Below are 15,159 nucleotides of genomic sequence, written 5' to 3' on the forward strand. Positions count from 1 at the left end.
TTGATAACACATCTTTTAGATGAAGAAACACAGGCTCAGGGTGGTAACTCAAAGCTACCTATTTGTAAGTTAGAAATAGAGCTTGCAGTAGATTGTGGTGGCCCACACCTGAAGTTGCAGACTCAGGGTTCTGAGACAGGAAGAGCTGCAGTTCAAGGCTAGCCTGGGTTAAATAGTGAGACCCTGTTCCAAAAGGGAGAGAGGAGGAACACACACACACACACACACACACACACACACACACACACACACACACAGAGAGAGAGAGAGAGAGAGAGAGAGAGAGAGAGAGAGAGAGAGGAGACATACAGACAGACACAATGGAACTTTTTCTGAAACTGTTTGAAGAACTCAAAAGATGTGAAAGTTTAGTTCATTCCATCAGTTAGAATGGTTTCTTTGTGCAGTTTTCAAACAAACCAGCTCTTTGGATGACTGGCCGGGCCACTCGTCAGTGAGCTGCTTGAGAACTGCTCACACTTGATTTACTGTATGCTGTGAGTTCTTTCCTTGTTAAACAGTAGAGGAGCTGGTCATGCATCTGTTTTAACATTTTCAAATGTGTTTGAAACAGATTTGGCAGCTGATCGCAAGCTCTTCCGCCTGGTCTCCAATGACTCCTTCATCTCTATTCAGCCTTCCTTGTCCTCTTGTGGACAGGACTTACCAAGGGACTTCAGCGACAAAGTGAGCCTGCCAAGTCATAGCCAGCACCACCATGTCGATCAGTCACTGTCCAGTGCCTGTGACACAGAAGTCGCTTCTCTTGTACCTTTACATTCACACTCTTACAGGAAAGAGCACCGGCCACGAGGGGTGCCACGGACTTCCAGCTCTGCCGTGGCTTTTCCTGATGCCTCACTGAATGACTTTCCTCTTTACCAGCAGAGACGGGGGTTAGACCCAGTCAGTGAGTTAGACTCCTCTAAGCCCCACTCAGGGTCCAGAGAGTCCTTAGTGGAAAAGTCTTGTCCACCTGCAGAATTTCAGCCTGCTGGTGACTTGAGAAAAAGTAATTCTCAACCACCCACAAAGTGTGGGAAGAGCAGAGCGCTGAATGCCGACAAAAGCGTGGACAGCCTGAGGAGCCTGAGCACACGGAGCAGTGGGTCCACTGAGAGCTACTGCAGTGGGACAGACCGGGACACCAACAGTACTCTGAGCAGCTACAAAAGTGAGCAGACCAGCTCCACTCACATTGAGAGCATCTTGTCTGAGCACGAGGAGTCTCCTAGAGTGGGAAAGAGGAGTGCCAGGAAGAAGTGCTGTGCTGACTCAGCAGAAGAGAGGAGCCATGGTGCAGGGGACCACAGGACTAGCAGTGACAAGATTGCCCCAGAGGGGAGGACATCTGGTGGGCCTCCTGAGGACCCGGATGCTCAGGCGTCCGGAGAGGGACCTGACCAGGTTGCTCCTAGCAGCTCTGCCTCAGAAGATGCCAATAAAAACCCCCATGCAAATGAGTTTACGGGCCCCGGGGACAGGCCATCTGAGCCAAGTGCAGAGAGCAAAGAGGAGCAGAGTGAGAAGCCCAGCATTTCCACAGACTCCAGAGTTTGTAAAGACAGTGGTGAGAAGCAGAAGGAAGGCGATGTCAGACCCAAATCCTCCAGCGTAATCCACCGGACGGCCTCTGCCCACAAGCCGGGCAGAAGACGCACAGGAAAGAAACGGGCCAGCAGTTTCGACTCCAGCCGCCACAGGGACTACGTTTCCTTTCGAGGAGTCTCTGGAAGCAAGCCTCACAGTGCTGTGTTTTGTCATGACGAGGACTCTAGTGATCAAAGTGACCTGAGCAGAGCACCGAGTGTTCACTCTGCTCACCAGTTCAGCAGCGATAGCTCTTCCAGTGCCACCTCTCATTCGTGCCAGTCTCCAGAGGGCAAATACAGTGCCCTCAGGACCAAGCATGGCCACAAGGACCGGGGCACAGACTCAGACCACACACACAGAGCTCATCCAGGCCCTGAGGGCACCGCCAAAAAGAGGGCCACCCGAAGGACTTCCAGCACCAGCAGTGCCAAGACGCGGGCTCGGGTGCTGAGCTTGGATAGTGGCACTGTGGCCTGTTTGAATGACGCCAGCAGGCTGCTGGCACCCGAGAGTAGAAAGCCCTTAACCACGTCAAAGTCAGATCTCGAGGCCAAAGAGGGAGAGGTGCTAGATGAGCTCTCTTTACTGGGCCGGGCTTCCCAGCTAGAGACAGTCACTCGGTCTAGGAACAGTTTGCCAAGCCAGGCTGCATTTCCTGAAGGGCAAGAGCAAGATGCAGCCCCTGGAGGTAAGTGAGCAGCTACAGGATCTCCCCAAGTGTCCCTGCAGATTGACACTTTGCTCAGGATAGTCTCATAGAATCTTAAGAAAGCATGATTTCCCTGTGTTAGGAAAACAGGCTTCCTTCAGTGAGGATATGGTGGTCTGCGACGTCCAGTTCTCCTAGGGGACTCGTCAGTTGATTCCCGACTGCCTCTCTTTTCTAAGCTGGTTTGGCCAGTAATAACCCGACTAGTTCTCTCTGTACAACAGCAACAGTTTTGCAGCTAAACAGGGTGACAAACCACTTACAGCCGTGTCTTCCACAGTGTGCTGCTGAGCTTCCAGAAGCAGGTGCTCAGCCTGTCACACGCCTTTAATCCCAGCACTCGGGGGGCAGAGCCAGGCGGATCTCTGTGAGTTCGAGGCCAGCCTGGTCTACAGAGCGAGATCCAGGACAAACACCAAAACTACACAGAGAAACCCTGTCTCGGAAAAACCAAAGAAAAAAAAAGATTGATTCTTCCAAATACTACTGTAGCTCTGGGGTTGTACTTTGATACCCAACTATTTTTCTGTTTCTGTGCTTTTCTCAATTCAAGCTTCAGATACTAAGAAAAAGACATTTTCCCTACAATTTCACACTCTACTTAATTAAGTTGGAGTTTATAATTTATATTAATTAGCATTTTATTTTATTATGTGATTATTTATATTTTAATTTTTGAGACAGGATCTCAATGTGTAGCCCTGGCTAGCCTGAAACTCACTCTGTAGACCAGACTGGCCTCAAACAAACAGAGTTCTGTCAGCCTCTGCCTCCTGAGTGCAGGGATTAGAAAAGTGCATCATCACATCCTGCTGTATTAGCATTTTCACTCCACTAATAGATGCGTGGTATTCCCTATGATGGGGATGGTGTTTGGGTAAAGTAATAACTTAAGTCATTTCAGGATCTGGGGGAATTGTACAAAGTTGGATAGGTGATGCCATGTTATATCAGTGTGCATTGCCCTTTCTTCAGAGGTGGTGGTCTTCACAGTTTCCTCCTCCCGGAGCAGACTGTTGGCTGTGGCTGATGATGCAGTCTCTCTGGGTGGAGTGAGAATGAGGCTTCCTTTGTCAGCACACGTGTGTCTTGAAAGGTCGAAGGCGTTTCCTGTAGTAGCGATCAGACTCTACTTAGCAATGCAGGTTGATGCTCTGTTCAGACACGTTTTCAAACATGTCTGCACTGTCTCAGAAGAATTCTACATTCATCTAGAGTAGTGGAAAGGTCAGATTGTGGAGATATTCTCGTGTGTCTTTATTTTTCTTTGTTTCTGCTTAGGTTCTAACAAAAGTTAACTTAGAATGGGAGTGTAAAGAAATTATTTCCAGTGCTAAGGAACTCTCAAAATAGTCTTCTAACCTATAAATTAGAGATGATTGTGTCTGAAGTGGTTGTTACACTTGGTTGCTGTGTAAATGTCTTGGAGTTTTTGACGTGGGTGTTATTCTGTATTTTATAACATCCGGAAAACTATAGAGGCTTCTCAGAGAAACCTTACCATGTGTGTCTGTTGACGGCGTCAAGGGATCCATTAGGTGTTAAAAGATAGCTTAATTCTTTAAGTTATCAAATACATTTGGAGAGTGAACATGCTGTGGTGTGTTCTAAATATTGCTGAAATAAATGGAATTGCCAGAATGTAAATGTCTAGAATATGTGTGAGGTGTGCTGTGGTTAGTCTGTGTCTTTGTGTATTTGCTGTCCTTTCCTTTCCGCGGTGAGTGTGGGTTTTCCTTTTCTGTTTTCTCTTGTTTGGTGGTTTTGCAGAGTTACATGGGAAGTGTTTTTTTTTTTTTTCTTCATACAGTTCTATGACCACTTAAGTCTTCATATTTCTAGATTCCAGATTTTTTTGTTTGTATCTTTAAAATCTCCATTAAATGTTAATAATAAAGCAATGAACTAAATTTTTTGAAATGTCAACTTTAGTTGAGGAAATTCACTAGTATGTGGGAGGTTGAAGATACTTTTTGTCAAAGGAAGGTACTGCTAGGGTTTGTTTGTTGTTTTCATCGTGCTTAGAATAAAAATCGGAACAAAACAAAATGACTTAATTATATTGGAGATTCAGGTGTAATGTTTTCATTCCACATAAATACCAGGTTTTCTGTGGTTTAGTTGAACTTCCAGAAAACTGGAAGTAGCAAAAAGGAATTTAAACGTTCCCATTCAAAATCCACAGATTTCAGTGTGTGGTGATGTGTCGTCTTCTGGTGGTGTAGGAGTGATGTGTGTGAGTTGTCCGTTCTGCGTGTACACTGTACTCCTGAGACACAACAGCACACATTGCTAACTCTCTCCCTCTCTGTTTCTCTCTCTGTCTTTCTCTCCTTGCCTGGAAATAAAACCATGAGTAAGGGCTAGAGAGATGGCTCAGTGGTTAAGACTGCTCTTCCAGAGGTCCTGAGTTCAATTCCCAGCAACCACATGGTGGCTCACAACCACTTGTAATGAGATCTGGTGCCCTCTTCTGGCCTGCAAGGACATATGCAGGCAGAATACTGTATACATAATAAATAAATAAATATTTAAAAAAAAAAAACCATGAGTAAATTTTAATCCCAATAGATGTGGAGGTATTGATGACTTCTTTAAACACTTTCTTAGTGGGGCGGATGGAGGGATAGAATTTAGGAAATGTACTTGGAATATTAAAATAAAATTCCCTAGAATAGAGGTGATGTACCTAGGACTCACATGCCTGTTAGTATATGGGCTCCACTGTACTCGTTGCCCTCAGAGACCTATTTACCTTCTTCAGGCCTCCCTCCGCACTGTCATCTGAGGACAAGATACCTGTTCGTAGTGAAAGATGAAGGGAGTTCATACATAAGATGCTTAGAAAGTGCCTAGCATGTGGTAAAGGTTTAATAGTACTGCTGTTATTGGAAAGCAGGCCAGTTTGCTGTGCTACAGAAATGGGTCCTGTCCTGTTTAACTCTGCTGGTTCAGTGATATATAGGTAAATACAAGGAAGTAATTACATAGTGAAATAAATTAGAGATGTTCTACTTGTGTGAAACTGTGTAATAGTGAAAATACAAATGATATCTGAATTCCCCAGTTCACACTTAATACTAAAAACGTTTTTAGTAGCTAATCTATTAATGTAGGTTCTGCCTTTTGGCAGTGACATGCTGTATAACTTACTTTATGTAACAGTGGTTTGCTTGCTGTTATCCATGGCATTGTGTGTGCCAGGCAAACACTCTACCATGGTGCTGGATCACCAGCATGATCCCGTGGTTCTGTTAGGACCTCTTACCCTTAATTGAGTACTTTGCTCAAAGCCAAATTTTACTAATGATTGTCTGCAATTGCTTAGGTGAAAATTTTTGAGTTCAAACTAAGATATTTTTATTGACCTTTTCTTTCTACTTAATTTTTCTTGTAAGGCATGTCTCTAATTTATGACTAAAAATACTTTAAGAATGAAAAATACAGATACATGTGTGTGTGTGTGTGTGTGTGTGTGTGTGTGTGTGTGTGTGTATATATATATTAGAAAAATGTCCCGTTTTCTAACTTGTCCTATGTCAAATGAAGATGGCCTTCTCTTGGGCCCCTAAATTTATTTCCTATATGATAATATTATACTTATAATATGTGTTCTATATCAGTTGTCAGGTTATAAAGAATAGCTGACATAGAGGGGTTTGAATGTGTTTTATGATTTATGCCGTATTCTACATTTCTGGGTTTTTTTTTTTTTTTAGATTTTTTTTTTCAATACAGGGTTTCACTGTGTAGCCCTGGCTGTCCTAGAACTTGCTCTGTAGACCAGGCTGGCCTCAAACTCACAGAGATCCCCCTGCCTCTGCCTCCCGAGTGAATGCTGGGACTAACGGTGTATGCTACCACCACCCGGTGATTTATTTATTTTATTGTTTTATGTGTCTGAGTGATTTACTGTGTATGTGTACCACGTGGTACAGTGCCCACAGAGGTCAGAAGAGGGCACTGGATCCTTGGAACTGGAGTCACAGATTGTGAGCCATCCTGTGAGTCCTGGGAATTGAACATGGTTCTCCACAAGAGCAGCCAGTGCTCTCAGCTGCTGAGCCGTCTCTCCTACTCCCTGAGAAATGTATTTTAAAATAATTTTTTAGTGTCCTGTATTTTATGTGTATGAATGATTTGTTTACACAAATGCATGGGTAGCAAGTGTGTGCCTGTTGCCTTCAGAGGTCAGAAGAAGACCCTAGATCCCCTGGAACTTGACTTATTAATGGTTGTGAGCCACCGTGTAGGGGTATCTAAAGCACTGAGCCATCTCTCCAGCCCTGAGAAAACTGTTGTAAAGACATCGTCTACGTCACTGTTCTGTAGGCTGCGTCCCTTGCCCCTGAAATCGGTGTTTATGTATACAATTCTCAAATACAGTTCTGTGCCAGATTTGCCAGGGAGGAACACACGGTTCTTTCTCTAACAGCAGCGGAATTCTAAATGAGTAAGCCAGTGATTCCATCCTTCTCCCTTCACCCCAATTACTGATGGAATATGCTAGCCAAGCCATTCAGTCTGCCTCAGTTTCCCCAACCCTAAAAGAGGAATTGTAACTATCTAGGCCTGTCCTGGTTAACTGTAGATGCCAATGGGCTTAGGGGATGAAAGTGCTCTGTTAATTCTAGATTCGTTGTGTAAACCAAAGCACTGGTACTACATTTTTTGGGGGTAGCTTTTGCCTTCTCTCTCTCTCTCTCTCTCTCTCTCTCTCTCTCTCTCTCATCTTCTATTTAATATATACAGCTTTGGATACTTTTCTTGTTGTCATTCATAAAGCCAGCTGGTAATGTTTTAGTACATTCATATAAACATAAATTGCTGTACCAAACAGTTCCATATCAAATGTGTAGATTTTCTGTAACTCTCTGAGATAAATTAGAAATAACCCTAAGGTTTGATTTTACATTTCTTTGTAATGGTCAGGAATAGACCAGCCCATGGATCTCCAAATGTCCAGCATATTGGTCTGTTTTCCATGAATTGCATTTAAGCATAAACTTGATCGAGAGACTGTATCATTATAAAAAAAATAAAGCCCAGGCACTCTTGAGGTGCAGACAGGAGGAATAGGAGTTTGAGGTCAGCCTGGGCTACCTGAGATGTGTCTCAGAAAAGAGAGAGAGAGAGAGAGAGAGAGAGAGAGAGAGAGAGAGAGAGAGAGAGAGAGAGAGAGAGAGAGAACGAGAACATGAGAACACAAAACTGAGAAATAAAAGCTGAATTGTCTGTGTCTTCTGATGATATTTTACTGCAAATAAGGAAATCATTAGAAAGTCAAGACTTGTGATAAAAGCATATTTAACTTAAAAATATATGCTTAATTTTTGTATTTTTTTATTCATAATTTTTGAATCACTGGAATGCTTCTGAGTTTTCCTTCTTACCTATGTATGCATGCAAATTAGTTCTGCCCAGAGTGTTTATTTTTTCACTATTTACATTGGATAGACTTAAGATTTGAACAGTTAACTTGTTTATTTTCTAGAAGATACTGAGTTTTATGCAAGGCTAAAGTTCAAACTTTAAGAGATTTTGTAGCATTTTTCCCCTCCCTTCCGGTGTCCTAATTTAAAAAAAAAAAAAAAAGAGGAGGAGGAGGAAGAAGAGACTTTCTTTCCGAGGCCTGGGATTTGATTCCTCAGAGGACTCCTCCAGTTATTTTTATAATGTTCTTTCTCTTGTAATTTTAAATGATTCAAAAAAAAAGGCTGGGAGATGGCTTGTTAGATAAAGGACTATCTGTGCAAACACAAGAACCTAAGTCAGGTCGTGAGTGCCCGTGTAAAAGCTGAAAGAATGCTGTGGTGTGCATATGTACCCGAGTACATTCGTGCATCGAATGTGGAGACGGGTGAGTCTGGGGGGTTTCTGGCCAGCTAGTCTAGCCAAGTCGGTAAGCTCAGGTTAAGTAAAAGATCTTGTCTCAAAAAGCAAGGTGGAGGAAGATACTCAGCATTGGACTCTTGTTTTGTGGACATCTTGCCTCTAGGCATGCATGCTTGGGCAGTGCACCCACCCATAGTTACACACACACACACACACACACACACACACACACACACACACACACAGGTATACACACCATGCGTGTACATGCACATGCACACAGTTTACTACAGTTATCTTTAGTTTTCCTTAAGTATGAGTAAATCCTATGTAACTGTGTTAGAAGAATCTACTTAAGCTTTAAAGATACCCTTTTCTCCTTTTGGCTCCTGTACAACTACCATCTAGGACTCAGTTTCAAATATAGATATTCTGTATAAGAAGCACATTCCTCAGAGGGCTTGGCTTAGTCTTATATGACTATAAATTAAAGCATGTCGTTTTGAATGTGTGATCCTGGCTACTGTTAGGGCAGTTGTCCTCATGAACATTCTGAAAATTCCCATAACAATAGGAATTTGTGAAACCCATTACTGAGGGTCATAATATGTTGTAAGCATAACTCAGATGTATCGTTCAGTGGATGTCCTAGTCTTTCATCTTGGTATGTTTTCAGGGAGGGGCTGGAGAGATGGCTCAGAGAGGTTAAGACACCTAGTACTCTGAGGCCCAGAGTCAGTCTCTCAGCACTCATGTACTGGCTCCAGGGGATCTGACACTATCTTCTGGCCTCTGTGCATATCTACACCCATGTGCACATTCCAACACAAACATACACATATACAAATAATTAGAAGACTAGTAAGGAAATAAGTAATCTATAGAACTATTTTGTAGATTAAAATATGAGTGTGTAAAATTATTTAAAGGTTTTTGTTTTTTTTAGGATTTTTTCCATGAATTGCATTTAAGCATAAAAAAGCCAAAGGATTTTTTTGTTATTATTTTATGTGTATGAGTGTTTTGCTTGCATATGTGTGCTGATATGTGCCTGGTGTCTGCAGAGGCCAGAAGAGGGCATCAGATTTCCTGGAACTGGAGCTGGAGACATGGTTCTGAGTCACTGTGTGGGTTCTGGAAATCAAACCCAGGTCCTCTGGAAGAGTAGCCATTGTTCTTAACTCCTGGACCATCTTTCCAACCCAGCCAACAGATATTTTGACTAAAAATGGACACTGGTAGATTTTTTGTGTGTGTATTTAGACTTTTTTGTTTGTTTGTTTGTTTCTTGTCCTTCTTAGAGACTTAGCTTTTCTGTAAGAGTAATACCTCTAAGAGTCTTCAGTGGAAACAGATTAATCAAGAAAACCATTTCTCTTTTCCTGTCTTTTGTAGTCAGTGATCATAATGCTGCTTTCCAAGAGTTAGCTCATAAATTATGTCTGGGTTTAATTTTCTGTTTATTTGCAACAGAACAGAGAATGTTTGAAGATTCCATAATGAAGTTGATTCAACCAGTAAAATTGATCATAATAGTTTGTTGTAAGTAATGGTTTGTAAAAAATGGGATATAGTTTATTTCAATTGTAGAACAGAATTTTCAGTAAAGAGTTCACAAGGTAGCTCTTGAATTGAGTTACCAGCTAGTAATTGTATCTGTACCCTGGCTTATCTGTGCAGGTGTCTAAGAACTGTGACAGGTGCAATCTGTTCACCTCTTTGTCCTGTCTTCCCTCACTTGGCTTGTGTGTTTCTCTGATGATGATGATAGCGCATTTTCATTTCATTGAGGTTGTGGTTGTCAGCCGTCAGAACATGCTTTACAGATCATGCCAGCGAAACAGCAGCCTTGATTGTCTACGTCTGCTTTCTGTGATGATGGCAAAGTTCTGTCCGAGTTGTCTAGCAGTGGTAGGCATTCTCTCCATGTTGCTACTGGGTGTTCAGGTATGGCTCAGGAATGAACAGCTGAACTTTTAGTTTCCATTAATAGAAATTTGAATAGCCACTCCTGGCTGGTTAGTGGCTACTGTATTATCTACAGTCCTCGATGACCAGATTCAATCAGCTTCATAGTTTTCATTGGACATGTATGGTTTTCACATACAAACAACAGCCTATTCACATTTAAAGGACCTTTTATGTTTGGAAAGAATGTTTCTGTACAAACTTCTTTTTTCTTTGCTCATATGTAATATGAAAGTATCCTTCCTCAAAATGAAAAGATTCCCAGAACACTTAGATTACTGGGGAAAGAACAGCCGTTTCATGTTCACCTGTGGAAAGCATTTTACAGTTTGCTGTGGGAACCCAGATTGGTCAGTTAGTATGGTTTTATCAAAATGTGTGTCATTCTACATGGCCATTGTTATGATTTTATCATTGTCTGCTTGGTTTTAGCTTGTTCTGTATTGATCCCAGCTTAAGTGAGCTTCCATGATTGGTTTTTATTTATATCTGCTTCCTAATGTTGAAGAGACGAGGACCGGGGCCTTAAAGTTTCTAAATAAAGTTTTGATCAAGCACTTTCCACTTAAGATATATTTATGGTACCTTAAATATTTGACAAACTGGTTCTGCCAACTTGCTGTCAGTTTCAGAATTATGGCCTGAGGTGTTGGGGGACGCAGCCCACTACCCTATTCCTCGGCGTCCACAGTGAATAGTCTCAAGTTGGATGATCCAACAGTTTTTTACCTTCACGGTGATACAAAGGTGGTACTATTCGGTAGAAACCATACTTTAATTTGATCTTTTCCTGGGTGAATGATAGGCAGTGGACTACTGTGTCAGTCTTGGGCGGTGATAGCAGCCACAGGTCACCGCTCCCAGTAGGAATGTACCCTGCTGAATTGAGTGTGCTGTCTATCAAGTGCACTTCTGACCCCTGGGGCTCTAAAGTAATGATGGTTGATCAGACTGGAACCCCATCAAAGTCATGGAGCATCTCTGTGTTTGTACTGCTTTTACTAGTCCCACAAGAAAAGAAACAAGCACTCCTTCCAGTTAGGGAAACGAACAACTTTTTCAAGGCTGACTTAATTAATGGGAGAATGGAGGGGATGTGCCTAAAATAACGAGGCTTTGGGGGTGTGTGTGTAACATTTAAAGCGGCAGAGAACTCAAAAGAGGAAGGTTGAGGATGAAGAGAAGGTGGTGAGGTCAGGTAATAGATCCAAAGTGTTATTCTCAAAACACTAACTTGGAGAAAGGGCTTTGTGTAAACCCCTAATGTGACAGAAGACCCAAGTGTTTCTTCTCCCGAGAGGGTGGGAAGTCCAGAGAGACAGGCTCAGCTGCTCTTTTCGTCTCTGACCTAGGCTCCTGTTTGACCTGAGTCTGTCTTGATACAGCAGCACAGGCCAGCGAGGAGGCAGTGGCTTTTCGCCGGGAACGCAGTACATTTAGGCGCCAGGCAGTGCGGCGCCGGCACACTGCAGGGAGTAACCCTACCCCTCCTACCTTGCTCATCGGATCACCCCTAAGGTATGGTACTTTACAATCCCACCAAGTTCAGCATGCATGCGGTGAACCTCCTGACTGTTCTCTCCGACCCAGCAAGCTCTTGAAGAGCCTTGCTGCTTTTCTCTCTTTCTCTACATCTTCAGCTCTTAGGTTTCTTCTGCATGTGACCATGAGCCGACCGCATTATGCATGCCTTATGTTGCACTGTGTAAACAAAGCTATCAGACTGATTTCGCCCAGTTTTTAAATTGCAAAAGCACGTTAACAGTTACAGAAGTGAAAACATAGCTGTTAAGTTAGGTTGATTCTTTTACCGACTCTAATTTAATTATATTAGTGCAATATCTTGACAGTGTTTAACATGAACAGTTAAAGGACAAGTGGTGACCGTATTGAGAAACAGAAATCTGACCTCACCTTCTGAAGTCAGTTTGATTATTTCATGTCACTAAAAGATTGCTTTTATCTGATGTATACTGTAAAATTTGAACCTAGTGAAGGACACAGAACTGAACTATTTAAAGTATGGTCAGCTATATACATGTTTACATGTAGATATATGTTGAATTTCTCAACCTCTATTGCTTATTAAAAACATTGTTATTTTTCCAATATTCACCACTAAGAGAACATCCATTCATGATATTGGGGATAATCTCCTGTTGAGTTTTTAGGAATCTAAAGAGTCCGTGTCTTGATTTAGAAATATGAGGATCTTTTCAAAAGACTTGTGCTTTATTTCACAAGGACAAAGTGAACATACGTGATCCGTGTGTTCACTTAAGCAGTGCGTCCATCATGCAGTGTGCTCCATCACTGCCTGAAGCACCATTGTAGAAGTAGTTTTCCTGCCTCCTTCCAACTCGAACTTCCCAACTTGACAAGGGAGAGGATTAGCTTCTCTTGAATGCTTGGTAGGTCAGAAGACACAAACCCTCTCCTTTCCCTTTCAAACTTGGTTTTCAGAATAGCAAAATTCTGTGTTTTTAAAATGCATTTTCTCTTCTCCTGAGATTTGAAACTTGGTTTCTTTTGTTGTTGAATTTTACAGGATATATATCTAGGAGTTTCATCTTAATTTTCTAATTCCTTAAATAATACACAACTTCATGAAGCATATATTTATATATAGACAATATTTAAAATGTAAATGTGGAAATGTGACCAATTTAAGGATACATTTGTTGTAGAAACGTCCGGAGCCCTCCACTTCCATGTCCTCCTCCTCTCCTGCTGCAGGACTCCTCCCTGTGGTGAACATGGGGCACAGTCTCCATGTGCGGAGCCTGGACAGCAGCGACTCCTGCTCTGCTTTGTTCAAGCCTCCTTTTGCCCCTTGAATAATGCTCGCTGTAGACCTCTGCCTTCCTGCTTTCTCCATGGTTTCCTTTCACAAACATTTTTAACCTGTTTCAGTCTTAAGGATTTCTTTCATTCTTTCCCGTGTATATGCCGACGGAGTCTCGCTTGTGTACAGGGTGGCTTTCATTCTCTGCCTGGTGGAATATGAGAGTTACCATTCGAACTCAGGCCAGTCACACACTACTTCCTGTTTCTTTCTAGAATTTTCAATGTAGCACGACTTAGAACATGGTTTGGAATTTACTCCTACGGGGCTTACATTTGACCCTTCTAGTAGTCAGCATGCAGGCTTTGTGGAGACTCCAGGGCATTTCTAACACACATGTTGCATGTGTCTAAATAGATGGGCCTTATTGTGGGTGAAGAGTTAGAGAAATATCAACTTAGTAAATTACCTTATGCAATTGGAAAAATTCCAGGTGAAGTAAGTTGCTATTATTCTTCAGTGTAAGCTACTTAATAATGTTACCTTTAACTCAGTATAGAATAGAATGGCTATTTAAAGTTTGGGAAGATATTTTGTCAAACATTAGTAGAACAGATGTGGCAATACTTTGACTACAATTGCTATATAAATACCAGTAAAGTCTGTAATAGTTCCCCTTCTCCATGGGGGTAGGGCAGGAATGTTCTGAAAGGCTCATACAGAGTCCTGTATGTGTAGTATGGTTTTCCCTGTGTTGACGCATTCTTATGGGACAGTGTAGTCTATAAATTCAGCCCAGCAAGAAGTCAGCAATAACTACTGTTAACAAAGTAGAGCGATCATAAAATATATAAAGGCATTAAAAAGTATGACTGTTTATTTTTGGATTTTCCAATTTGATGTTTTCAGATCGATGTTGACTGTAGGTAACTAGGGTCAAAGAAAACAAAACTTGAGGAAAAGAGACTATGAGATTTTATTGTAAACTTTGGTGAGTAACTTCACCACCCCAAAAGAAATGTGTTAAAATATATATGTATAAGAATTAGGATTAAGTCAGCAACTTCCTCACAAAGAGAGTTTGCACACTTTCTACAATCTTATTAGAATAAGCTCCTTAAGAATTATTTTAAAAAATTTTCAAATTAAGTTAGCTTTGTAGGTAGGCCCTAGCTAATTCTTCTTAGTGACTAGAGCTAAAATAAAGACAGATATTAAAAATTCTTAATAATGTGAAGAGTTTGATATTTATTATCCAAAATGTCGTGTTTTTGAGTCCTTAGTGACTGGAGTAGAAGGAAACCACCTTCTTTTGGTGAAGAACTGAAAGCTTTAGTGTATCTTTACCTTCATTGAAAATAGGAAATTAAAAGATCTGTAATAAAATGAGGTTACAGTCATGGTTGAGAATCTATGATTAGAAATCCAGGGGGTCATTGTGTGTTCAGCTGAATTCATCATTTTTGTTACATTTTGTATACTCAGGCATTCTTTCCTCTGGAACGTGTATATTCTTTGGAATAATGGAGTCATACTCTTAGAATTTACATTTTAGTTGGGGAGATGCTTACCAAGGTAACTCACAATGTAACGCAGAATTGCCAGGTACCACCTCTGTGTGTAGAGGAAGGGATGGCCAGGGCCAGCTGTATGTCTGTCATTTAAATTGGGAATGTTAATTTAATGTCATTTAAATTGGAAATGCTTGCTTGCCAGCCCATAATGACAGACTTAGATTTCCTTTTGCTGTATGATAAAGTATTTACTACTTTTTAAAAAAGGATAAATTCATGTCGTATTCACGCCTGTTAGCCTAAAGTTAATGCCACCCTTTGAGGGTCTGATTTTCAGCCATTCGTGCTAAGAGCTGGCCTTTTCTTTTGCCAGTGAGGGCTTTGAAAGCAGGAATTAAGGGATATAAACATTTATTACTGACTTTTGATGTTTAAAAACTCAATGATAATAATGAATTTTGGCTAATTTCCTTCATTTATTTTGGAATTGACTTTCATGCATTGCTTAATATTTTGGAAACATTTTGTATATTTGGATAGACATTGTGCATTTGTAGCTTGGTGATTAGAATATTCTCATCTGTTCACATTAAAATGTGACTAACTGTGATATGATCTTTGCTTATGACTTTAAGTGAAAAAAACTGGTAGAAGAATTTGAGTACAAATTTTTTGAGTAAGTTGTAAGCTTGGTCTGAATTTGAAAGTCCATAATATTTGAATTTCCTAAGACTTTTTCTTGTCTTCTTGTGTGA

At 41.3% G+C, this 15,159-nt stretch overlaps 1 protein-coding gene across 4 annotated transcripts in view; it reads left to right on the forward strand.

Annotated features, from left to right (window-relative positions):
- Positions 1-15,159, forward strand: part of Pcnx1 (pecanex 1) — a 147,085-nt gene that overhangs the window by 60,850 nt on the left and 71,076 nt on the right. For 2 of the 4 annotated variants that reach the window (XM_059279794.1, XM_059279795.1), the window contains exons 6-7: positions 575-2,281; positions 11,491-11,623. In XM_059279794.1, the coding sequence (XP_059135777.1) occupies positions 575-2,281; positions 11,491-11,623 (1,840 nt within the window). The remainder of the gene's footprint in view (positions 1-574; positions 2,282-11,490; positions 11,624-15,159) is intronic. The other 2 variants (XM_059279797.1, XM_059279798.1) reach the window with 1 other exon arrangement.

This window comes from Peromyscus eremicus, chromosome 14 (genome assembly GCF_949786415.1).
Source record: "Peromyscus eremicus chromosome 14, PerEre_H2_v1, whole genome shotgun sequence".
In the NCBI taxonomy this organism is placed as follows: domain Eukaryota; kingdom Metazoa; phylum Chordata; class Mammalia; order Rodentia; family Cricetidae; genus Peromyscus; species Peromyscus eremicus.